Here is a 27136-nt window from a genome sequence, read left to right as displayed (position 1 = left end):
AAGAAGATGGGTTAGTTGTTATTTTATTTATTCACATGGATATATACATATAAAATAATTTATTTTCTTTTACAAAAAAAAAGCACTACACCATTCCCTCCTGAAAGTCACTGCACACTCTTGCGCTGCAGGACTTAATAAGGCATCTAGAAAGTAGTGCAATTACTGCCCCCAGTCAAAATGCTTTGCTCCAGACAAACTTCATTTCCTTGGTTTCACCACCACAAAAACCAGGAAAAAGAAGAGAAGCCCCTTTCTAACTGCTGAAGGCTCCCTTGGTCCTCTTCTTAATGCATCTTATATTAAGCCAGCTTTCCAATCCTTGGGTCTTGAAGCAATGTCACTTTTGGTGTTTGAACTGCTGTATTGTCATTTCACTCTCCTTTTTCAACTCCTCAATATGTGCATCAAAGCGTTCTAAAATATGTTGAGATCTTTCTTCTTCCTCCTCCAAGAACTTGACAGCAATCGCACCGATGTTTGTCGTAGGCAACGGGCTCTAAAAATAAAACAATATATGCTGAACAGGACTCAACCAGAAGATTATTTCTGGCCTATTGCTACATTTTACTATTTAACTGCATCAATGGATAGAAATCCCCTAAGCAAAGCATCATCTCAGCACTGTTGGTATATATTTAACCCTGAAAAATGTGAAAATGTTGTATTATATAGTATTTGGCTAGTATTTGGCTTACACCATCATCCAAACATGTTAACTTGGAGATTAAATCTCAATTATTTCAATATAGTTTGCTTTTAAGAACACACACACACCTAAGCTTTCATCTATTGAGCTTAGATTGGGTGTGACGAAGTTGTACATTAGAAATCATGACTGAAAACTCTAGTAATCATTATTTGCCTTTAAAACACTAAGTTAATTGAAATATTTTTAGGATTTCAAGTCACAAAAATGTGGCTGACCTCTGATTAAACAAGGTTAGGATTGAACTGTAAGCCTTTCATGCTCCCCTCAAGAGTCTCAATATACCTCAGCAAGCTATGGTCAAGGAGTCACATCTTTCAAAAATAAAATTATAGGATGGAATTCAATGTCACACACTTCTAATCATTCTGTCTACACAAGTATTTCAGCTTGTCAGACAGAATGAACCCCACCTCTCCTCCCTCCGCATGTTCTGGGGTTTCTCATTGGGGCCTCAAGGCAATTTTGGGGTCATTGCCTTGTCCTTAGTTGAGTTAAACCCTAAATGCACAACCAATAGAAACTGTGTAAGTGTAAGAGGACATATGCTGCCTTTTCTGGAGCTACTATACTAAAGACCTACATTGAACATGAGTGTATCAGTAGCTCATATTATAGGAACAACTTAATATCAATGTTTCAGTTTTCTTAATACTAGACATTGCAGGCACCAAATCCTATTCCACCCACTTCAGTGTGTCCACTTCCACATGGTTCTCCATTGCAAGAGCTACCATTATAATGTCTAAGGCCACAATCACACCACACATTCAAAACATTATAAACAGACATGACATCCCCCATAATTCTGGAAGGTGTAGTTTGTTAAGGGTAGTGAGATTTGTTAGGAAACCTCTAGTCCCTTCACAGACCTACAATTTCCAGAGTTCCCTGTGAAAGGGGGTTGACTGTTAAACCACTCTGAAAACCTGTAAAGGAACCATAGCTCCCAGAATTCTTTAGGGGAAGCTGTGCCTGTGGATTTGCAGTACTTTGAATGTATTGGTGTGAATGTTGTTTACAGCTTTCCTAGGAGAGAGGTAGGCATGATAAAGAGCTGCTTATCCGTAGAAGGAATTGCAGCATGCCAGCAACGAACTCACTGCTAGCGCAGCGTTGGCCAATCTCACCATGCCATGTGTGTGCATGCAAACCACTAGCAAAGAAAGCGCAGGGAATTGGGAAGAAATGATGGAGAAGCAGGACCTATGAGCAAGCCCTCCCTGTTCGCCCATGTTTTCATCCAATCTTAAGCCCAGGCTTTCATAAGCAGCAAGTCAACTGAAGAGGGGCAGTGGAATCCGCTTTGGTCTGCATGGAGACAAGGAACAATTCAGTTGTACTTGGGACACCCCTTTCTGTGCCTCTTGTCAACAAGATGCTGCCACCTGCTGTCCTACTACAGAATCCTTGCAGTCTTCATTTGAACAGAGGTTTCATGGCATTTGGAAGACTTTTTCAAATAAGATTTGTCTAGTCTAACACACACATCAAACATTTGTGGTAGTGGTTTTACATTAGGCACCACACTCAACCCTCGCGGATTCTGCATATAACTTGGTGTGACACTTCGTTTCATGCTTACCAAAGACAGGAGTTCTTTCTCATTCTTGCCAAACATATAAGTAAATTCACTGTTTCCATGTGGCAAGGAATCTGATCTCAGAAGGGGATCACAGGACAAGGATTCAACAGAGTTGCTCCTGCTGATCTGGGGTGACTTTCCATCAGCTGTACTAAAAACTCTTCTGGTTGACAAATGCTGCACCTTTTGAATTTCTTCTTCATAGTGCTGAACAGTCTTGTCAAATTTATCCTGAAGTACTCTCATTTCTTCTTCATGCTTACACTGCAGCTCTTGCAGTCTCCTGAACATGGATTATTAAAAAAAAAATTCACTCAATACAGACCAGCTCTTCTCAGCTGCAAATATTATGCAAGAACGTTTAGGAACAAACTGTTTTCAGTTCCAGGGGGGAAACACATGCAGTGCACAGAGACTTCAAGGTGTAACAGCAGAATGACTTTCTGCAGAACTCCATAGTCGTTAAGCTATACTAGGATTTCAGCCATTGTAAACAATTCATCAGAACAAGCGAAAAACTTGTTGAACACATAGATCTTACCTGCTTTCCACATTCTTTATCTCAGTCATCTGCTGCTGCATCTGCTGCATGATATTCTCATATCTGCCCTGAGACTTGCGGGATGAGGCTTCCAGGCTGGCTTTAGTTTCTGCTAGTTCTTTCAATAATCGCTGGTTTTCAGACTCCACCTTATTTAGGGCTTTGGTATAACTTTCCTGGAATTCTGCCAGGGGGGCACTTGTTCCCTTAAGGTGACAGAAGTGCTTTAGTCAGCGCTGCTGTGTTTGTTCACCAGCCCAGCTTTCCCTAGAAAGTTTGATTTTGTATTGCAAATTTAAGAAGTAAATTTTCCAAGTCTTCTACTAGGAAAAAAATCCCTTCAGAGTGTAAATCAATCACCAGCTGTCTGAATGAGTCTACATCTAGAAAGACCGAACTAATCAAACCTACATAGGTACAAGCTTCCCTCATTCATCTCAATTGGGTGTGAACTTCAAGACCAATTTGTGATCACTTAAATGTCAGTCACATTAAATGTGTTCCAGCTGCACAGCTCACCACTAACACCAAAGCCAATGGGGCTGCTTGCTTGTACCTGGATATACAAAAAATCTCCTGACACTCCATTCATTTGAAACCGCTGTGTGATTAGTGTATTTGCCAACTGCAGAGAAAAGCTTAAATAACCAGCTGGGACTGACCCCTCTAGAGTCACGAGTCCAAGATCCTATTACCAAGAAATCCAACCACACATGCACACACAGATCAGAGCATAACTGATGTCAGCTGAGCAACACTGAGCAAACATATACACTTTTGAAATATCAAGTTTTTAGCTCAGTAATTTCCCTTAGTAAGATTATTTAACTCAGCCAGCCTCTACCCCATCTCCTTCACTTCCCTATTCTAATCAGCTTGCAAGAGCTGCAACATATCTGCAAATGCTGAGATGTCATTCAAGATTTTCAAGTGAAATTTCCTTCTGTATTTTCAAGTGGAGATGTAGAACGTTATCAAACCTGCTCCCTACCATTTGTTTCTTGTCACATCAAAACGTTGAAATGCATTTTGTAACATGTGATCTAGATTAATTTCATTTCAAAATATGAATACATTTGTAAACTGAAGAACAAAATCAAACTCAGAAACCGCCACACACACACCCCATGGAGGCTGTAGGGACGATTCCCACCCCTCTATGCAGAGGGCTATTGGACTCATGAGCTGCTGCCCTGCTCACCCTATCTGTTGTAAAAATGAGCACCTGGACAAGGAGATTTTCCAAAGTCTAGGGAGATCCCATGTTCAAACTAACACAGGATCAATTTGGTTCACTTCTCCCCATAATGACAGAAGTGGGGAAAGAGATGGAAGGAAAACCAAGGCTCACACGTTGTCTCACAAGGTACAGAAGAGACTCTGTGTGTGTGTGAGTGTGTGTGTGTGTTCGTTCGTGCAATGTCTGAACAGCCAAATTATCTCACTTGATTATAAACACAAACCAAATTGTATTCTTCTTAATACCTACTAAAATTAAATGCCCTAGACAAATCTTCACTAGTATTCCATTTTCAATGTTTTGTTATAAAATGCTTGTTCTCTCCAGAGAGCTTAAATTATGGGGCGGAGTGGGGAGGGGCACAAGAAGACACCACCCTCTGATATGCCCACTTTAATTACCAATATGAGACAATTCTGTCTGCTGCAGCCATGTGCAGAAAACAAGTTCCACCAGTTCAGCAACATTCATCAGGGGAAATCATGTGCAACAGTGTTCTTATTACTGAGAAGAGACAGCACAATTTTTCTGTGACAATGTGGATGGGCTTTAAATTACTATAACTATGTGTAGGGGTTCAATCAAAACATTGTGTGAGCAGGCTTTGAATGCCAACTTTTATTGCAATGTTTCATTTTATACTCTCCTTCACTAACATTGTACTGACACCTAGTGGACCCAGAAAATAAAATATACATAGTTCAATCTGTCCATCTTTCTATCCTAACGCTTAGGATGTTTAGTCAGAAGTCTCACCAATTTCACTTAAGCCCCACTGTGACTTAACCTGCAAGCTTCAGTATAAAAATATCAAATCACCTTTCAAAGCTTTGTATAAATATATGGAAGATGCACTTGCCTGCGCAACACACACAAAAGCCAAGTGTTTTCTAGAGAGACTACAAGTGCACAACACTTCAAATAGCACATCCCATCACACCAGACACTTACCTTCTGAAGAATTTCTGAGAGCTGGTGATTGTCTTGCTTAAGAGATTCCAACTGCGACAAAACAGCCTGAAGTGACAGGGTGGGGGATGGGGAGAAGTTACCATTTTTTCCTGTTAGTAGATTTCACATGGAGGAACCATATAGCCCATAAACTTGTGCAAATCTGAGAACTGCAACCTTAATCTTAGCAAGTTTCTAGCCCTCATAGCTAACTCTGAAAATGTGGTGCCAATACAGCTAAAGGGTCTGGAACATACATTCAACCAAAGGAGTGTCATCCCACAACATATGGTTTCCTCTAATGCAGGGCTCACCAATCAGGCACCCATGAGTGCCATCATTCCTGCAAAAGCCGCCTTCATCATTAACCCACAGGCAGGGCCCCAAGACTGTGATATTTTGCTTTTTAAAAATAAGTTTCTAGCCATCCTCGAAAGTTATAAATCAAAATGTACAGGCAGCTTTCTATGAAATTTCTGTGAAATTAGCCAGCCTGGCTACTCCCAGCTGGTAGTGGTTTTTGCCAATGAATACATGAGAGCTGTAGTTCATAAATGAGTTGTTTGGACACCAGGCGACAAATATCCCTGGGGTCCCAAAGAGCAGCTGTTTCCTCCTCTCCTTTAGTGGCCTCTCTGCTTCTGTGTTATTTTTGAGACCTCAGACTTTCCATAGTTTGCCTTTTCTTTTTCCCTAGTAACCAAGTGTGGCGTTTGCCCATTCTTTGGGGATACGTTTGTATTGGGGGGGAGAAAGGGTTAATAAGAAAGCCTGGCGGAGCCTACCTGATTTTGAGGCTCAGCCCAGAGGTTTTGACAGTTAGTTCGGCTGGTTCTTTTGGGGGGGGGGGGAGATAGAGGAGTCAGAGTGAGTTAGAAACAGGGACATGACTGTGAGGGAATAGACTGGCAGCTTTTCGAATATATTTTAAAACTTGTTTGTGTTTGAAATAAACTTTAATCTTCATTGTTAACTCTACCTGAGACTCAATACTTCACCGGGGAACCCTGGGTTTTTTCCACAAAATTGGTGGCAGCGGAAGAATAAAGTAGTTTTGCACAGGTCAATAGTCTGTGAAACAACCGGGGGCTCTGTATGAACACCACCAAGCTACATCTTTCCTGCTGTGGGTTCTTCTGGGATTGGGTATGCCCTAGAAATTATTTTTTCTAATATTAAAAAATCTCTACTCCTCTACCAAATGCAAAAGTGAAAACTTTATGAAAGAGGCTTAGGCATATCTCCTACCTGCAGAGAAGCTAAAAACCAGGGACTCATTAAGAATTCACTGCAGAGTTAACTTATAGTAAAATGGTATACATGTGTTTAATGGGGCACTTTAGGCTATGGGTTGGGGTTGGCATTGGGGGAAACCAGACTTTTTGTGCCTTTAACAGCTGTGCGGAAAAGGCTTAGCCTTTTCCAGTATGGAAATACAATTATAGAAACAGCTTCACCATGACTGCACAAATTTTTTGTTATGCCACCCCTCCCACGACAGGCATGTTGTGACTGGTGCCCACAACACTCTTTCACAATGGAAGATGGGCCTACTGCTCCATAAAGGTTTGCAACCCCCTGCTCTAACTGCTATACATCAAAATATTTTGAGGGATAACAGCCTATTTACCCTGTGCTCCACTGCCTTCCGTTCTGCTTTTTCAATCTCCATTTTTAGTTGCTGCTCCAAGTTTAAAGTACAACTGTTTGATGAGGCAATTGTGATGTCGCGCTGGTGAAGCTCCCGTGTTAGCTGAGCAACCTCCTGCTTCATTCCTTCTAACTCACTGTTGTGACTATGTTCTTTGTGCAATAGCTGCTCCTTCAGCTAGACAGAAACATATAGGAAATTTGCAGTTAACATTTCACTGATTATCAGAAATCTCAGCATACGAAGCTCTCTGGAAGCACAACGTCCTCCAGTTGCTTACTACTTAATCCTAGTGAGCAGCACTGTTTCATAATTCATTCAGTACTAATGCACAGTGTAATAGTTCTGCCTGTATACATTGATCTTCTGCATTCTTAGGGCAGTTGTATTTCATTGAATCAGGGGATTAATGATAAACTAGCAAATTACCCACAAGTGGACAGGCAAACTGAATTATTCACATTATAACAATGCCCCCTGACTGCTCCTGAGCTTCTACTGCACACAAAAGGGCAAAAAAGACAAATATTTTTTAAAATATTACCAAAATGCAGAGGTCAGAAGAGTAAAGGACCCACTTTTTGTCATCAAAAAAGCTGATAGGTGCCAATAGTCAAATTGTAAGCACCATTTCAAAAACTAATGCTGAACACAACTGAACACTAAAAAAAATTGCTTTCCATTCTATATGAAATACTCACTGACCTAGCCATTGGACCAGGCTGAGCTATTAAACAAAATTGTGGGAAGGACTTAAGACACAGAAACTGAAGAAGCTGATTGTTGCATAGTTTGTTCCAAGCTATGGACTAAAAAATCCCTAAAATGAACATCAAGCCACATCAGAGAAAATTCTTAACTTAATACACAGATGGCATCTAATACATAGACAAAACTCAGAAGCAACCATTGAAAATAAGGGTGCTTACTAGGTATAATGGGGCTTTCAGTAACAGCATCGATTCCTACAGTGCCCAAACCTAAAATGATATATCACTGCACATCTTTTATTTGCACAAAAGGCCCTCACCTTTTTTATCTCAGCCTTGGCCTGGCAGAGGTGCTCTTCTGTCAGCTGCAGCTCCTGGCATTTCTCAGTTAGCAATTCACTCGGCGGGGCCTGGTTTGCATTTGCAGAACCCAGGCTACATTCCAAAATGGTACAAGCACAACAAAACACAAAAGACTTTGTAAACTATTGCAGCAAGTCGCTACAGAGAGGAGAGTGGCAGCCATTTTGCAATTATCTGAGCCCCCACAAAAAAATCTGATGCACAAATCCCACTGAGCAACATCCAAGCTACAGAAACTTTTCCTTGGTAGCTTGTGGCTCACTCAACAATTCAACAGCTGATGAGAAGTTGTAATTTTAGTCACCTAGCAAGCATATATGATTCTTAGACCTTTGTATGACATAAAAATGTCTTAAATTACAGTCAGGCATCTCCAAGGAATAATGTCCTATTTGTATAACCCTAAATAAATTACTAAAAAGTTTAGACGTTCCTAAGCCACCATTAGAGCCCTCTGCTACAGTAAAGATGCAGAACATATCTTCTAAATTCAAACTCATTTGTAAAGGTGGAGAAATTTCTGCGATGATCATCTACCTGCCCTCAAGATGAATCATTTCAGGATGATCTAGCTGCAAGTGTATGTTGTCCAACTCTGTTCTGCTACAATAGATTCTATTGGCTCCTTCACTGCTCTGCAGGCACTCTTCCAGTGACCTGTACAGGAAGACATGTGAGTTCCTGAAGATTGTAGCCTTCTGACATCCAAATTAAATCAGACACACCAGTTCTAGTAGATGTGCAAACAGACCCACAACACAGATGAATATTGCAATGCTTGTTTCTGAAGTGCTAAATATATGATTAAAATAGAAAGTAGTACCTCAACTCTGCATTAACAGCACTTAACAGTCAATGAAATAATCGTGGAAGAAATAATCATGTTCGCCATCAGCGTTGCAAATGAAAAAGGGAACAGCGCAGCCCTTGCATGTTACTCACCTTAAGCTCTGGCCAGGCAGAGCTATGGCCCAGTTCACACGTAATGCCAAGCCAAACCAAACTAGAAGGGAGATTGTGGCAATTTTGCTTCCCCACTGGTATTGCTACTGCTGTGATATAGGCCATGGTTTGGCTTAGTGTGTCATCCGAATCAAGGTTCATGGTTTGTCTCCTCAAAACAAACCACAAGTTGTAACTCAAGAACAAACCTTGGTTAAAGCTTGTGGTTTACCTGGGTTGGACAGTACACTAACCCAAATCATGGTTCACCTTGCATGAGGACTCAAGAACAAATGAAGCAGCCACACTCTTTTCTGGGAGACCACACATTTGTTTTCAGCAATGGTTTGGCTTAGTGTTACAAGAAAAGCAGGTCAGTTAGTTACTACTGCCTTTTTAAAGCTTGGAGCAGTAATTTAGGGACTCTCAGTAGGTCGTAACTATCAGTCACAAGGATCTTACAGTTTAAAATGCTATTCCAGGTATTAACCGGTAAGGAAAGATGATGGGAAGTATGACTCAATTCTAGTATTATCATTCACCTTACAATTTCTGCCCCAAAAAAGCGCTCAACGTATGAAAGCCAACATCCAACAAGAGGGTTTTTTGGGGGGAAATTGAAACACTTTAAAGTCATACAATAAAGCAAAGGTCCATATATCTGCTTGCCAGAGATGATCTGACAAATATCTGGTGACTGACTCCATCCTAGTGAGTAGGATACGCAACAGGGATAAGCCTTTGCCTCCTTCCATACTATCTGAGAAGGGGAGAAGGCTAATTCTCACATTTGTGCTAGGCTTTGAATGTTCTCCAATTACCTCAAGTTCAGTATGTTGCCAAGAGACAAGACCCCATCCCCCACGTGAGATGGGGTCTATGTCAAACACAAGTGTCCTTGCTTATCAAGGCCAGTCAAAATTTGTGGATCCTTGAAATAAAAGGAACAAATAATAAGACATCCAATAAATGCATTTGGTCTGGCTGAAGTTTCACATATTTCACTGGACGGTAGTACAAAATCCTAAAAGCAGCCAGTGTGTACCCTCACAAAATGTAATTCAAAATGCATGAATCTACTACAGTGGCAATTTTTAATTCAGAGAAGTAGGATTGGTGGTGTAGAGAATAAATAACCAGAAGCATTATTCTACTATTACAAGAACAAACAATTAAATTTAGCAAGTGTATTTGTTAACCTACTGAAGTAGTTCTCAAAAGGGAGAGGTAGATTATGGTAACTTCCACTGGATGTTTTGACCCCTCATTGAAAACCTCTCAAACTGGGAACAGTTACCGTATTTTTCGCCCCATAGGGCACACCTAGTTTTTTTTTGGGGGGGGAGATAAAGGGAAAAAAAATATTTCCCCCCCAGGCGCGGGGCTGGGGCGGGGGAAGCCCGAGCTTCCCCCAACCCCAGAACAGGCTGCTCTGCGCAAGCTGTGGGAGGGCTCCCGCGGCTTGCGCAGAGCTACCCAAAGCCCGGGCGCGACTGCTCAGCGCACCAGGGCTTTGGGATAAGAGGCACCTCTGCGCAAGCTGTGGGAGGGCTCCCGGAGCTTGCACAGAGCTACCCGAAGCCCGGGCGCGACTGCTCAGCGCACCGGGGCTTCGGAATAAGAGGCAGCTCTGTGAAAGCTATGGGAGGGCTCCCGCGGCTTGCGCAGAGCTACCCGAAGCCCGGGCGTGACTGCTCAGCGCACCGGGGCTTTGGGATAAGAGGCAGCTCTGCGCAAGCCGTGGGAGGGCTCCCGCGGCTTGCGCAGAGCTACCCAAAGCCCCGGCGCGACTGCTGAGCGCGTCGGGGCTTCGGGGTGCAGGCAGCTGTCTGCAAGCCGTGGAAGCTTGGCGAGAACTCCCACGGGCTCCCAAGGCTTGCGGATAGCTTCCTGAAGCCTGGAGAGCGAGAGGGGCCGGTGCGCACCGACCCCTCTCGCTCTCCAGGCTTCAGCGAAAGCCTGCATTCGCCCCATAGGTTGCACACACATTTCCCCTTCATTTTTGGAGGGGGGGAAGTGCGTCCTATAGGGCGAAAAATATGGTAATTGACAGTCAGTTAAAAATATAAAATGTATTTTCTCTTTCTCTTTCCAAGAAACATTTAGAAAATCCACCTTAAACCATGTTGTGGACTGATATAATCCTGTCTCTTCTTCCTTTTTTTAAATAACGTTTTTAGCAAATGCTGAATACTAATCACTATCTATCTTCAGTTGGGTTGGAAACCATACCTGACAAAAACTTCTTTGTTTTGCAAGGTTTCAGTTAGTTTGGACACTTCCTTCTGTAATTGTTCTTTATGCATCTGTAAGTTGTTAATGAAGTCCTCCTGAGAGAGCAGAGTGGCCCTAAGTTCCATCTTTTCTTCATGTAGAACCTTCAGAGGAGAAGATGGAAATTAGTGATGCAAAGATACAACAAATGGGATTAAGATTTTAGAATAAGCAAGCTATTGTGCTTGTGCATAGATACCCAAAGAGGAGGACAACTTGGAACAATCCCTTCCCTGTCAGACATTGCTTCTCAATTAGGCTCAGGATAAAGCTGGGAGGAAGCCTATTTAATTAGTGACTTGCCAGCCCACTACCATTACAAGCTGTATATTAACCTGCTTCCAAGCAATTCACTCACAGACCTCCAGTGAGTTCCGGGAAACTTTCAGCTCATCTAGTACTCTTTGATGTTCCTCCAAAATTTTCTGATTGCTAGAAGTTAAATCATCCACTTTCATATTCAGCCTTTCCACTTCCAGTTCATTGGCACAGATAGTGTCATTGGCCCTTTCCAACTTGCTAGTTAAGTGATGGATTTCAGATTGGCTCGCCAGCTCCACAGACTCAAACATTTGCTTCCGGCTGGACAGTTGAGCCTGTAACACAGAGAGCGCTGTTCTGTTAAGTTCCCCATTCCTGGCATAAATGAAATGGGTTAGGTTCTATTTCTGTCCACTTGTAGCAGTGATCACGACACCACTTCTGGAAGAAAAGAGCCGCAAGAGGTTTACATGTCCAACTTCTCCAACTGCAACAAAAGTTTCCCAAGAAATATAGCACTTTTTCACTTATTAGATGGTCACTATAACTGATAAAGGGAATAAAGACAAACATATATGTTTGGAATCTGCAGACATAATGTGTCCCGTAAGACATACATACAAGTTAAGGGATATACATACACAAAACCTTTTGTGCAGGATGGCTTCCCTACTGAATAGGAAAGCTTTCAAACTGAGAGTTTTAAAGCAACCTAGGCATGCACTGTTTTTAAACTGAAGGTATCCAACCAACTTATGTAGGGTGTGAAAGTTTCCAGTATTGTATTTTTGTGCTTTTAGAAATGCATTGTTTCACAATACAAATCAAACTGGTCAACTGGAATGGATATAAAGCTAGTGAAATATAAGATGGAAGTTGTAATTATATTTTAGTCAACAATCCCTTAAAAATATTTATGCACACAGCTTTTCAAGCATGTTAAAACTAACAAAATGCTTTTCAGTGCCTTCATTTTTCCACTTTAAAATCTAAATAATGTAAGGGAAGTGTATGTAATTGAGTTTCACTTCTTAAAATATTTACAAGTATTCTTATCAAAATAATTTCCAAGTAAAGCTCTGAATCTCTATGAATGTAATAAACCACTCTAAGTGAACTTTAATTATTTTCTCTCATCAAGTATTTCAGTTCTCAACTATGCTTGGCTTTCAGAAAAACTTTTCTGATATTCACATAACATGTACAATTAACATGTTATTGAGCTCCTTGGAAGATAAAGGTGGCCTATGAATAAATGAAATTTTTCCCCCCTGGAAAACCCAAATCATCAGCATCCAAGGAGGCAATCCTATTCCCCCTCAAGTGTATGTCACATGGATTTTAATACAACTTATTCCCAAATCAATGTCAACAGGACAACTGCATACCTGCCGTTAAGAATTATTTGGGTTACATTAAATATAGACTAGGGTTCTGTCAGTGCAAGGATTTCCCCTATGCCAATGGAATGGTCTCCCCTTTCCTCCCTCCTGCATCCCCTAGATCTGTTCTAGAAGTTCCCTCAACCCTCAAGAACAGATGTGGGAATGGCACAGGTGGCAAGAGAGAGTGGGAAGTCCCGTTGCACTGGTGGTAATCCTTGCGTGCATCTGCATTTCACCAAATACTGCCCTTTGACTGCTTTGAGAATCAAAATCCTACTACCTGGGTTTTTTTGCTTCTCTGTCACTGATGTGACCTTCTAGCTAAGGCTCCAAACAAATCTGCTTTCAATAGACTAAGCCATCAAAAACACAGGCACAGCTACAGCAAGGTATTTGTCTTCAAAAGGCTTACACTTTGTCCAAGCACATCTGTGAGCATCTTTCACAAAGCCACTATCAGTGTCAGCCTTAATCCTGTCACTGCCAACTTCTGCCATGCAGAACTTCCACTCAGTGGCAACTGTGGAGTCCATTAAGTGCAAAGCTCCCAGCAAGAGCTTCTTATCAGCAACTCCAGTGTTTTGTGTCAGACCAAGTTTATTCACAGCTGGTACCTGGTCAGTTAAACTAAGCCACAGCGGCACTAACTCAATGAACAGATTAATTTTTCAGAAACAGCAGAGGCTCTGCACGCTTGCTTCAAGAGACACAAACAGCACAGCTATGCATTAACAATACCCTGCCACATAGGAAATGCACCATTTTAAAAAATCATTATTTAAACAGGTTGCATACACCTGGTGGCATGTTGTCTGGCATCTATAAAGTTTTGAACAACACCGTATTTTAATTCTTTCACACTGTGCAATTACCCAACCAGAATAATTTTATGGCCTTTTTCCAGCTGGCACTTGACAGCAAAGATAGGCAATTGCCTTCCAGCCACTGTACAGTTTTCAGATTATTTCCTGGCTTTGTCTACATATTGAACAGGACAAGGTTATTCCATCAGGAGTTTCGTTGTCATTTCACTGGTAACCTAAATTGTGCTAAGGCTCTGAAGTCTGCCAGAAAGTCCTTTCCAAGGCAAACTCCTCATCCGTTAACTCTACCTGAATGAGATCAGACTGCTCAGAAAAAGCCTTCCGCTGTGCTTCCAGTGATGCCACTTGCTGCTGGTAGTGCAAGCGCTGCTTCTCCCAATCTAGAGATTTCTGGCGGAACTCCTGTAAAGACAATTGGTAATCGCTATCGATGTGGTTGAAAAATACCCACTATCCCAAATCCAGTATCTTCTATCTTGCCCCTATCCTTATCCAAGTCAAGAACCTTATTAAGTACTGTAAGCCTGCAACGTACATGCATTTAACTTATGCACATTCAGCTTTATGTGCTTGGCAATAAACAAACAAATAAAAAGGGGTTGGGCAACTGGTGGGGGGGAGACTTTAGCAAATCCCACCCGCCACTGAACCCAATGTGTTTTGAGTGCAGTGGCACCTCTGGTTACGAACTCCGCTAATTCGGAAGTAGCAGCTCCTGGTTGCAAACTTTGCCCCAGGATGCAAACTGAAATCGTGTGCCAGATGCACACGCACAGCGGGACACCCCATTAGTGAAAGCACGCCTCAGGATAAGAACGGTTTCAGCTTAAGAACGGACCTGCTTAACGAATTAAGTTCGTAACCAGAGGTACCACTGTATATACAATTTTGGCTTTAGGCACGATCCCCAGAATGTAACCCCCGTGTACGTTGGGGTCTTACTGTAATCTAACACAACCATTCATAAGAAGAATGTTTTATTTTGGTTTCCAGTCCATTATATTTTTATGCCAGTTATTGCTTGTATAGATGTTGGACAAATGCCTTTATAAATCTGAGAGTTCTTAAGAATTTTGTTTTTCAAAGTGTCTGCCATAGAGACCATGCTACAGAGACCATATTGGTTGTAAGCATGGAGTATTCTGTGGCAATAATGATAGGTCCAGAAAAAGATACAGCATCTCTAAAACAATTGTGACAGGAAGATTAAAGTGATCTTGGAAGACCCTACAAAATGCTTCCAGCCAACAGAAGGAAGAAGGCATCCCCAGGTCTTTGAATGATCTGTCATTACACATTCAACTAAGTTTATCAGAACACATCATTATCTCTCATGGGGTTTCTAAATAATGAACATTAAAAAATATATACTGATTTTATCATTTCCTGTTATTATTATGCTACTGCAAATATATAACATTTTCCAAATGTTCCAGGTAAAATATATTTTATCTGGAAAAATGCTACAGAACCCCTGAATGATTTATTTGTTCTTGTGTAAGCACTCTGTGGGATGTGGCTGTGTAGCATGAGTACATTAAATACTGCTTTTGACATAATTAGTAGGGATGGACAAACTTACTCTGCAAGAAATTGCAATTCTCTCATTAAGCAATAAATCCCATGGTACAAGCTCAGATGAAATCTCAATTTTTCTGTGATTTCATAAGTATATTTAATTCCTGCATGTTCAAAACCACAACAGGAAAAGCACTTTCCTTGTCCATTACCAGAGATTACCTAATTGCCCTCAGGGTTCATCCTCACACACTCTTTTCATACAGAACACCAGAGATTTCATATGTATAAAGGCAATGGCATACATCTGTAACTGTGCAAATTTAATATTTTTTAATTAAAATAATTAACTTCCTAAGCAGCATTTATGTTTTCAAGGCTGTATCTAGTGAGAGACATAGGAAGCATTTTGACTCCATCACTGCTCAACTCACAGTGGCATGGGTTTAATTTTGGAATGTGGCTATCTGAAAAAAGCACGTGCATACAGAGAAAGAAAGAGGGAGGTAGACACTCAGAGATTGAATGCATAAGCATTATGTACCAGTATGTGTCATGAATGCAAATTACAAAGACCCCCTGCAAAGTTTCTTGGACCCCAACAATAGAAATATATTGATACATTCCTGTAAATACTGGAAATACGCAAAGTTCAGTTCCAAGACAGAGGATAAAATGCAACCTAAGGTGCCTGTTTCTCTCATATACTCACACGAACACACCTCTGCTAAATATTACAGTAATAAGCTAGCAAATAAAAAAATGTTTCTAAATATTTTTGCAACTTATTACATATTCATTGATCAAAGAACCTGCTGGCTTAAGATCAGAATTAAGACTCTCTCATATTGGCTCAAGATCCACAAAACTGAGAAATCTGAAGCCGCCTTAAAAGCAGACATTGCCCCATGCATTGACCTGTGATCAGCAATGATGCTGTGCAATTTTACAAACTGTGCTTCCTTACACCTTGCCCTCCATGCACTCACACTTTTCCTTGGCCTTTCAGGTCCAAATCTAGAAAGGGAGGTTAGAGTGCCTGAGACCAGCCAAGATGCTCCACACTGTCCTGGTCTGCACAGCTAATCAGGGGGTACAACATCCGCTACCCAAAGTGTGACTGCTAACTGATTGAACAATTAGGCCATATTTCTTTTCGAACAATTAAATATACCTTAAATCAGTGGTTTGCAATTGGGGGTTCACAGACCCACCCAGGGGGTCCATGGACCATTCACATAACAAAAACTACCACAGAGATATTGAAATTTTCAAAAGTAGGGGGCCCATGACTTGGCTTTTGAAAAACAGGTCTGCAGTACTTAGCTAATTGGGACCCACTTCCTTAAATAATTAAGTATCTAATTTAATACCTTAAATATTTAATTTGCAATTAAATATACCTGTGTATAATCAAATGCATTTAGTTATGCAGTCCAGATGCATTTTTTTTTTATTTCTATAGGGGCAAGAGAATAATTGAAAAATTAACATACTTTTGAAGATCCCTGTACATATACAAAGACGCTAAGCAAATAGCTTGCTTCAAGTCTAAAGCTAGAATCCAAAGAATCATGGAACAAATTCCTTGAGTCCAAGGGTCTTCAGCTTTGCTTTAAATCAGATTTTTACTTTAAAATAAATCCAATTTCAATGTTTAAATTATCAGTTTAAAAATAATATGTTCAAAGGAAACCACTGATTTTTATCAAACCTGTCATGGTCTATGCTGGTTTCTTGCTTCTGTATAATGTACAGTTGTGCTCTTTAACCACAGATGGGGAAAGCATACTGAACAAAAATAAAGTACTTATTCTTCCACACATTCTCAGAAATCTGATGAATATTGTGCTCGCCAGTGCTTGTACATCAGATTCCAAAGAGACAATGCAAATGTATATAAAAAACAGCTGAAAGCATATTTGCTCAGAAAGCACTAGAGAAAAGAAACTACAGGCCAATTCATATCTACTCAGAAGTAAGCCCCATTGAGTTCCATAGTTCTGAATTTATGAAACCCGGACCAGGACTGAATTTTATCCACTTACCTCTAACTTCTTAGTCAGGATGCTTACTTCAGATTGGTCCTCCTCTTGGCTCCTGGAGGGTAATTTCCTTGCTTCTTTCAGTTGTTTCTTCAGCAGTTTCTCATAGCTTCTCTTCAGCCTAGCTAGCTGTATGAAAAGCAAGGCAATTCACAGCATTGTGATTGGTGCTGAAGTAGAGGAACACAGGCTTTCTGAAGCAATATTGAAACTTTGTAGTATAGGATACATTTTTATTATGGATTTTCTATTTTTTATTTGGACACTTCATTATTACGACAAATGGAGGAGGGATAAAAATAATACAACCCACAAAAGTAAATATTCCCAATAAATCCCTATTCTAACTCCCTCCAAACCAACAGCTCACAAAATAATAAAAGACCGCAAAGCAGAAAATAAAGAAGGGGGAAAGAGAGAACAGAAAGTAGGCTGAAGTTATGATAGATCAGAAAATATGATGAAACAAGTGTAAAGAAGCGGGGAGGGAACTGGCAGGGAACTATGAGCTATCAGTGTTTTAACTGTTATAGCATCCATGGCATGCATACTTATTCAGAAAAAGTATACATTTCAAAATCTTGATTTAAGGCAATCTAGAACAACTCTGGAAATGCTGTAAAGAGAACAGACAGTTCTCAGTAAAGATTAAACTACTACTACTATTATTATCATTTCCACACCTATTTATATTTTTTAGAAAAAAATCTCAAAGCAGTTTACAACCGACATTAAAACACCAAATCAAACAATCCAGAATAAAACATTACTGAAGAAAGTCAAGTATAATGTATAAACTCAAAACAACATAAGTAACAGGAAACTAAAATATCGTCTTAAAGATTTCAAAATAAAGCATTATGAAGGAGGTAAACTACAGAATGTACATTTAACGCCGCAAGGTTAACAACATTATCTTAAACATTAAAAGAAAACATTACTAAATGAAGTCAAATACAAGGTGCACATTTAAAACAGCATAATTAGCAAGATAATAAATTACTATTATAAGCACAGCGCATATCTGCTGCTGGTGCTGCCAATAATGTCAACAATGGTTCATGGCAGGTGGCAGATGTGGATGCTCAGGTCTGATGACTGCATCAAGAGTCAGTCAAGTTGGTCTCTTAGTAATGCTGCATGTATTGAGAGGGGTATTTTTAGTTGTGGACCAAGTGCTTAAAATTACAGTAATTTTATAATTCAAATGTGGATATTCCAGATAGCAGTACCACTACTCTTAGAAGGGGGCACCACTTAAGAGTAAGAATTGTGACACTACACACTCTAGTGCTAGTATACACATAGACTGCCTTCTGCTATACTTACTCTTCAGCCTTCCTGACTGCCCCATACTGCTGCCAGTCCAGCTTTGCAAATATCTGCCACTGCACCTCAATCTTGCTTGGCAGAATCCTTACTATCCCCATGGGGGAATCTCCTAAACAAGCACCATTACTCATGCTGGAATGAAAAGACTTCTAAAAATGTAGACAGATGTCTTCAGATTGCTAAAGCAACAGCACAAAATTAATTTTATTTATGGCCTACAGTAGGCCGCACTTGAACCAACTCCCCAGAGAAAAAGGTTAATGCATTACAAGTCTCATATGGCATTTAACTTCAAGCAGCTGACAAGCAAGAAGAAAGGAGGACAAAAGCGAAGGCCAAACATGAAAAGCTGTCACAGCACCCAACTCCTTATAGTGAAATAGCTGCAGTACAGCAAGTCCTTTGTTCCTTATTTTCTTACAGAATATTTTTTTTTAAATCAGATTTCGGCTGCAACCATATACACACTTACTTGAAGTAAGCTTCACTGAACACAGCAAAGAAACACATAGGACATGGCCCCAGGAAGAAAACAGACACAAATTCCCCATGAGAATAATACACAGAGAAGCTGCTGTAATATAAGCAGTCCACCCCACACAACTGTGGTTTGAAGGAACCATCAGCACAGGGAAAGCAAGATTTGAACTTAATACTCTGAGCTGAGCTGCCCCCAACCCACCCAAACAAATTGAAGCTACCGACTTTGCAAAGGCAGCTCAACAGCCATTAGAATGATATACAGTCATACCTCGGGGGTTACAGACGCTTCATGTTGCGTGTTTTTGAGTTGCGCACCGTGCCAAACCCGGAAGTACAGGACGGGTTAGTTCTGAGTTTCGGCACTCACACATGTGCTAAATCACGCTTCGCGCATGTGCAGAAATGCTGAATCGCAACCTGCACGTGCACAAACTCAGCGCTGCGGGTTGCAAGCGTGCCTCCCGCATGGATCACGTTCACAACCCGAGCACCCACTGTACTACCACCAGCAAAAAGAAGTGGAGCTTAGGAGGCAAAATGTTTTTATCTATTAGCAAGAAAAGATGCCAAAATGAACCTAGGCTTTGGAGTTAATTAACACAGCTTATTAAACTCAGCTCTTAAAGATATTTAATAAGGTAGTTTTTCTTAAGGGTCAGCTAACCAAAGGGCTAACACAGATTATGAAAAGGAATGGAAGGGTATGAGATTTTTTATATATTTAAGTGAAAAGTCTACATGATATAAATGAACTGGATATTTGAAAATGCTGGGCTTAACGAGTGTTCTATAGATAATAGAGCAGAAGTAAAGCTATTTGAGATCTCCCAATGGAGTAAAACAAGGAACAAATCAAGGTACACCTATGCTGTGGATAGGGAAACAGTGGCCCTCCAGATGTTATTCCAATTCCCATCAGTATTGCCAATGGTCTAGGATGATGGGATTTGGACTCCAGCAACAGCTAGAGAGCTCCAAGTTCCCCAACTCTTGATATACGCCATCGACATTTTCCCAATAATGAGTAGACATACTCAGCTGTATGTGAACTGTTCTCTTATTAATACCGCTTGACTTCGTTGAACTAAAAACAATCAAGTACTTACTTTAATTTAAACTTTCTCTAAATTCCTGGAAATAAAAGTACACCATAGAGGGAAAGATTGCAAACATTTCGTGAAGCAAAATCTTTTTATGTTTACATCCATGTTAAAACCCACAGTGATTATGTAGAAAATAAACTGCACTTTTTATGTCCATTGCAATAACATAACTGCTGAATGTTTGCATCCATTAAATAGGCAAAACAGCAATCACTGCAAATTCCACAAGTTAAAAAGGGGATGTTAAAAGGTTTTAGGAAGAATTGATCTATCTATCTATCTATATATATATATATGATGACAAGATTATAGACATGGCAATATCATACAGTAACCTAAAATATAAAATAAAAGCTGGACTTGAGGAGGCTCACCTCTTCCTGGACTTTTCGTAACTGCTGTTCATATTCCATAGTCATATCACGATTCAGTTGTTCCATCCCTTCTAGTCGCTGACACAGCCTTTCAATCTGAAAGACACCAAATGTCATTTGACCAATAGCAGAAACCCTCTCCTTTTATTTTCCAACTTTTATGGGACAATGGAAAAAGTCACTAAAGTGAAGAAACTGTGAAAATCATCCTGTAAAGCACAATTAAGGAAGGGTTCTCTACATGTTATTTTCCTCAAACTTTGCTACAACGATCTCTCCACCACAAATAAGTGGTTGAGTCTACCCAAGTGTAACAAAGAAAACAGAAGACCACTGATTTGGCTGATCAGTGAAATGGGATAGAGCAAGTGTCTCTTTTGCCCCTGGCATGTTCTAAATTCCCGAGGTGGAGAGAGGAGCAAGAACACCTGCAAAGCAGGAAAAAAACAACTCCATTTCCCTCCCAAAGCAGCAACAATCTACAAAACTGAGGAGGTAGCACATCTGCCCACATTAACATTGATTGGAAAATGGAACACAGGTTATACTTTCTCTCTTGAGCCAAGGTAGACACAGTGTGAGGTTTGGAAATAGTGTCAGAACAAGCTTGTGCTGCTCCTAGAAATTGTTTGTGCTCCCAAAGGGAGGCCTTCATTACATTTTAATAAGCCTATAATTAGCCTATTCAAAAGTGAGATTAATAGCCTGCCACAATAAGGAACTGGAAAAAGAATGCACACTGTCTGTGCCAGCTATACACAGTAACAATGAAATGACTGCGGAATAAACCCAAGATGCCGTGTCACATTCTAAAGAGGAAAGTAAAATTTAAACCAATACCTGGAATATAATATATTATGTTAAACAAAATAAGAAGGCTTGGTTCCTATCCTGGGAGAAGGACAAGGCAAACCTTCCAACTCTCCTGGAATATTCAGCAGCTTTAGATACATCAAGCGTAGTATCCTTCAGGTTCAGGTATCCCAAGCAGGAATTTGGGTTACTGTTCTTCAGTAGTTTCATTCAAGAAAGTGATGCAGTGAAATATTGCTCTGCCCCACAACTGTGTTATTACACTGTGCTACGGGGCTTCATGTGCATCTAATGCATGTAATGTGGCTATAGTTATTCACACTCTGGTAGCCTCTTTTAGACTTGTGTAATGAGTTGTACTTAAGATTGTCATTGAAGGCTGAAGAAATATTAGTTCATACAAAAGTATGTGGAAAAGATATTGACTGAGGCTAATCACTAGTTCAGGAAAAACACTGGCTATCAGTCTGTTTCTGAGCACAATATAAAGTTTTTTAAAGCCCAAAACACCTTGGGACCAGAATGCCTGAAGGATTATCTGCCTCAGCATTAAGCACAAAGATCTTGCTGTGAGGTCTCCCCACGCCTGCCCCAGCCCACAAGTGAGACAGGTAGTGGCCATGGATATAGCCTTTCCTGGGCTGATGATGCCACTATGGAATTCTCTCCCTCAATGAGGCTCTACTGATCCCAAGCCCAACGTCACCTTTGGAGCCAGATGAATACATTTTATTTACTCCAGATATTTTAAGAATTGGAATACTTTACTCCTTTTTTATGCTGAAGTTGTAATGCTAGTCTTTCAGGATTTTTGATTCAGCATTCATAAACTGATAAAAGGATATAGGAAAGATGAGAGGGGGTACAACTTTATGCAGTGCAACAGCCTACAGTGAAATCTCAGAAAGGAAAGCATAGACAAGCAAACATAGCACCAAAGCTAGAAAAGTACCTCTTTACATTTCTCATCCAATGCATTCCGGAGAGAGGACAGTTCCTGCTCTCGGACATCCAAGCAGGATTCTAGTGCCCGGGTTTGAGTTTCCCATTCAGCTTTCTTATGAGCCACCATGATGTCTATCTGCTTCATCAGCTCCTGTAGTTCTGCTTCACATGAAGTCTGGAAACTTCTATTAAAAATAAATAAATTATCCTCATCCCTTATTTGTACGCTGTTTTTCCATGGTAAACCATGCACGGTTGCTTTAATCATGGAGCAAATACCGGAGAAAGATACCAGGTAAGCAAAGCTTTCTTTGCTTCTCTCACTCCCTCATACACACCATAATAACCAGGCAATGGTAATACTTCCAAAGACATCTCTTCTCCTGGATCCTTTTATTGCCATGCTAAGGGATGGGTTCCTTCAGCCAAAAGCACTAACAGAGAGCATGTAAAGGGGCAATGCAATGTAACTTGAATGCAATGATTCCCCACAATACACTCACAGAGATAAAAGCTGGGAAGCCTCCATAACACAAGGGGTCATATTATTTTTAAAAAATGAAAGTGACCAGAAGGGCTTCAGCTAATTTGAATTTATCAGACTTGGACCATGTAACTTTGTGGTCCACCCCAAATCCTAAGCACAACAAGGAAGTGTTAAGTGGAGTTTTAAATGCCTGATTTTCCTAAGGATGTCCAAATATTTTTGCAACTTGGCAGCTTTTCTATAGAGGCAAAAATTCTAAAGACACCAACTTTGTAGTTTTAAAACTTCACTTTGTTGTGCCAGGAGACCAGAGAATAAGCCACAGTGATGCTCAGAATTGGAGATTTTACTTTAGGGTGTAAGAAGTTGCTTTTTCCTTAATGAGACCAATAACAGCTTGGCCAAGAAAGGAAGCTCCACGGTGCTGTAGCATTGGACGGACACACACACACACACACACACACACACACACAAATATGCAAGCCCCTCCTAGCTATCCCCCAAACCCCAAAATATCAAATGTTAAAAACAGGAGCGGCACCAACATTTAGAAATTGGGAACTGTTTTTCACACATTGTTGATACATTATGAAACTGCTGAGTATTTTAAATCATGTTTCACTGTAGGTCTGCTTTTTTTGTTTCAAATATGTCTATGTTTACATCTTTCATTTTACAAACTACATCCTAACTACGAGTAGATTTCCCAGTATATGCTAATTAATTTCAAGGTTTATGTTAAAGGTCTGTAAACTACTCTACAGTATAAATATTAAATGTATTTGTTATGTAATGCAAATCATGGAAATCTGCACATCCATTTGCACAATTTCATCTGTTTTTAAGAACTGGGCTATCAAAGACTTGGGTTACTTTAGTGACAACTGAGGTGGCTGTGGGTAAATGGGAATGATAATTAAGCAAGGTAAAAATAGGACCGATGCTTTATGAGGGATTGCTGGACAACAGCCTGATCTCCTGAAAACATGGGTTACATCTTTGCAGTTTCTGACCCTTCCAAAGACATAACTGACACATAAGGAAAATATGCTTGTTCAATAATAAAAAGCCAAGATTCTTAGGGTGTCAAGTTCTGTGTCAGAAAGCTGAAGAAACACAGATACACTGTCCCTTTAATGAAAACAACAAAATCAGAGAGGAAAATATGTTCTAGAGCAGGGATGTCCAACTCCCAGGAGATGCAATCTACTCCCAGGGGGGAAAACTGGCAGTGATCTAACAGTTTGGGGGGGGGGGGGCAGACCAAAGTTGTTAATAAACGCGACGCAGCGAAAGACCAAGGGGGGCGGAGACATGATTCTAAACAACGCGAGCGGTAAGGATCCTGCGATCAACCACGATCACCCAGGGGTCAACCTGTCGATCGCGGTTGACTGGTTGGGCACCCCTGTTCTACGAGGATTTCAGGAAGAGCAGCTTCATAAGCACATTCTGGAAGCTGTAGCTGCTATTTTTCTGTCAAAATGGTAATACCCACCAGAGATAGTGCACATCTGAGGAACAGCATAATTCTTTTACATAATGCTAGCAAAACATGAGCTGTGAGCGCAATTACTGTGGAAGTAACTATCATATCTGGGACTGAGAAGAAACTGACATGTGAAGCACATGTGCAAACCCATCTTCCAGGTTCAGTGTAATCTATGCATTTGTGTAATGTATGCATCTGAATAAAGCCATTAAGAACTATTACTAGTACACACATACCTGCCCTGTATTCTTTCTAGTAATGCCTCCATCCTGAAATCACATCCTTTAGGGCAGCTAAAAAAGTAAGCAAAATAAAGGTTTGCTACAGTAATTAATCACCATGTCCAATCCGTCTCTAGGTGACTGCAAAATGTGAGATGTGTCTGACAATTGAGAAAAGGAAAGGTGAAGATTTACACAGTTTACTTTAAGTATGCAGGGAATAGTTGTCACTTCAATAAATTTGTAGGCCACATATCAAGCACCTTAAGCACCTTATAAATGAAAGATAAATTGCAAGATAACAAACCACAGTTATTACTCGCTTGCTATCTGGATTTTGCAAGTGCTTTAGTAACATATGTGGATTGTTTCCGATAACAAAGGGATTACATTGTTGCAGATTCCATTGATATAATGCCAAAAGTACCAATTATATGGGCCTTTCTACAGAAAAAGCTTGTTTGCAATTCTTTTGCTATATTTGTGCCCTGCTCTCTTTTAAAGCATCAAACATAGAGCTACGAAATATTAGCCATCCAGGCACTAATGGGTTTATCTTCTGGTGGAACTATTGCAAGTGATGAAAGCCATTTTAGAGGAAAAAAGATCCAGGGTGAAAGATTCTGATGTGTGTATCCTCTGTATGCCTGCCTCAATGGGCTCATTTAATAATGTGGGCTAAAACCCAATTAAAAATATACCAAAAACATACTTATATTATTTTTTTTAAAATAAAACTCACCCATTTAATATTTCCCCCTAGAAAGCTTAAGTTGGAAAGGTCAACTTGTGATTACACATGAGGGTAATGCAAAGATCTCAGAGAAGAAAGTCGAGCCACTTCTAGAGACTGGTAAACACTGGCAAAGGTTCAACACCTGTACTGGAGAGGCAAGGCATACTTCTCCACATCAAATTGTTTGAATTTAATGTGTGGAGAAGGGTGGGAAATAGGATCAGGCTGACAGGCAATGATTATGCCAGGTGACTGACAGATGGGCAGTCCCCCCACCCATCTGGGCCACCAGACAGACTTTATTCTCCACCCCTGCTATAAACATAAAAGGTTTTGTAAAGTTTCTCACAAAGATGTGTATTGTTCCAAGGTTTTCTGAGTGACAGCTACATGTTTAAAAGCAAATTTATAAATGTAAGCAACATATTACTGCTTGGGAAACTCAGCATCTTTTTAAAACAAATGCAAGATAGCTATTGAGCTACATACAGTAGATTTGTGCTACTCAACTTGAGTATCTTGCTGTTCCTTACAAAGTCAACCCCCTCCCTATTCTTTTTTATTCAGTCTGACTTTGTTCATTTGGGCATAATTCTAGGTATGTACACATATGGCTGTTGCTGAAGTCTATATTTTTGAAGCTCTTAAGTAGTACTTTATATTGCAATAATAATTAAGCCTGATAGTAACACAAAAAAGGAAAAATGTCGCCTCAGATGTTATGTTATCCAGGTTTGTTTCAATGAGATGCTTAACACACCCGTGCAATGTGTAAATATTGAAGAATGGGCTGTTGAGTATCCTTTTCCCATGTAGGCCATGTATGCTATATGGCTAATATGCATGCTTTAAATAAAAGTACTGTACTTTTCAGCAAACCTAGCTTTCCTGCAGCTTTTAACTGCTGGTTTCATGGTGGTGGTTGTATTGCAAGACTATCCCAAAAACGTCTGCGAAAGGTGGTATAAAAAGCCTTAGACTAGCATTTCCCCAAACTTGGGTTTGCCAGCTGTTTTTGGACTATAACCCCCCATCACCGCTGACCACTGGTCCCGTTAGCTAGGGATCACGGGAGTTGTAACGCAACACCAGCTGGAGACCCAAGTTTGGGATACACTGCCTTCGACAAGTAACTGGTGTGGGTGCAATACGATAAAAACTTTTAAACTGCAAGGTTTACAGCCGCAAGCAGTTAAAAGGGCTCAGGTGAAAGGGGCGGTGCTAACAAAAGAGTGTTAATTCAAAAACACATCCAGAGTTAAGCACAACAAAGAAATGCTTTGCTAAAGCAAGTATCTGTAAAATTAGAAGCACAAGCTGCTTGGGAGTGAACTGAACGGTGGGGCTTTGCTTCCAAACAAGTATGTGCAACACAGAGCTGGGCTGCAAAAGCTGTAAAACACGGGCTGAACTGCTGCAGGCAGGGCAGGCAAAAAGTCGCCAACGTTTCCCCCTGTTAAAAAAGGGTAGCTTGCAAGAAATGGCCTCTGGCCACCACTGAGCCGGAATTTGCCGCCTCCGACTGACAGTGGCTCCTGTCCCTCGAGGAGGAGAGGGAGCTTTTCACAGCATGGAAGTAAAAAGCCCCTGGCCGCTTTTATAAGGCGCTGCTTTCTAAGGGCCGACCTTGGAGACGAATCTCCACGCCCAAGTCGCCACCGAGGGCCAGAGCTCCGGGCTCCCAGCCGGCGGAGGGCAGAAGCCATGAGGCAGTATCGCGCGTGGGTCGCGTGCACACGTTACGAAGTTACCTCACGCGCGTAATAACCGAGGATAGCGCCGCGAGGGAGAGGCGGTTCTGCTGCCCGCGAAGCGCCAAAGGCCAAGGAGACGTCGCGCGCCCGGGTGAGGAGAGGAGAAAGAAGGGACGCCTCGCCAATCTCCCGTCACCCGGCGAAAGAGAAATGAGCCCGCCCGACCAACGCCGCGCCAGGGATAATGGCCGGCGAAACAGAGTGTCGAGCTTCTCTTCTCCCGCGCTAGCCACTCAGCCACGCCCCCACGCCCCGGTTACCTCAGAACTTGGGAGTCGCTCTCTGGTTCGCGACTCCCGCCCGCGTTGTTTGGGTAAGACTAGCGACGCTCTCTTCGTTTTCTCCCTCATCTCTATGGGTTTCCGGCTTCTGGAGCCGCTTCCTGTGATGTCACTTC

At 41.0% G+C, this 27136-nt stretch overlaps 1 protein-coding gene across 5 annotated transcripts; it reads right to left on the bottom strand.

The window, feature by feature from the left end:
- On the bottom strand, nt 1–27072 carry CEP63 (centrosomal protein 63). Of its 5 annotated transcripts, none has more exons than XM_083443267.1 (15): nt 26754–27072; nt 24265–24321; nt 22057–22234; nt 20292–20387; nt 17003–17128; nt 13725–13838; nt 11329–11562; nt 10925–11070; nt 8288–8407; nt 7708–7822; nt 6657–6854; nt 5027–5092; nt 2836–3041; nt 2295–2577; nt 1–499 (listed from the first exon to the last, which is right to left on the bottom strand). In XM_083443267.1, the coding sequence occupies exons 2-15, from the start codon at nt 24294–24296 to the stop codon at nt 341–343; spliced, it is 2073 nt and encodes a 690-aa protein (XP_083299393.1). In that variant the 5' UTR covers nt 24297–24321; nt 26754–27072; the 3' UTR covers nt 1–340. The 5 variants fall into 5 exon arrangements, with proteins under 5 accessions (XP_083299393.1, XP_083299394.1, XP_083299391.1 ...); XM_083443268.1 differs by having other exon boundaries at nt 22065–22234; nt 26754–26963; XM_083443265.1 differs by lacking the exon at nt 26754–27072 and adding an exon at nt 26612–26706.
- Between the last annotated feature and the right edge of the window lie 64 nt (nt 27073–27136).

Source organism: Podarcis tiliguerta (genome assembly GCF_965153285.1).
Source record: "Podarcis tiliguerta genome assembly, chromosome: 5".
Lineage (NCBI taxonomy): Eukaryota > Metazoa > Chordata > Lepidosauria > Squamata > Lacertidae > Podarcis > Podarcis tiliguerta.
The sequence above is the reverse complement of the archived record's forward strand: the minus strand, read 5'-3'. Positions and strand labels throughout refer to the sequence as shown.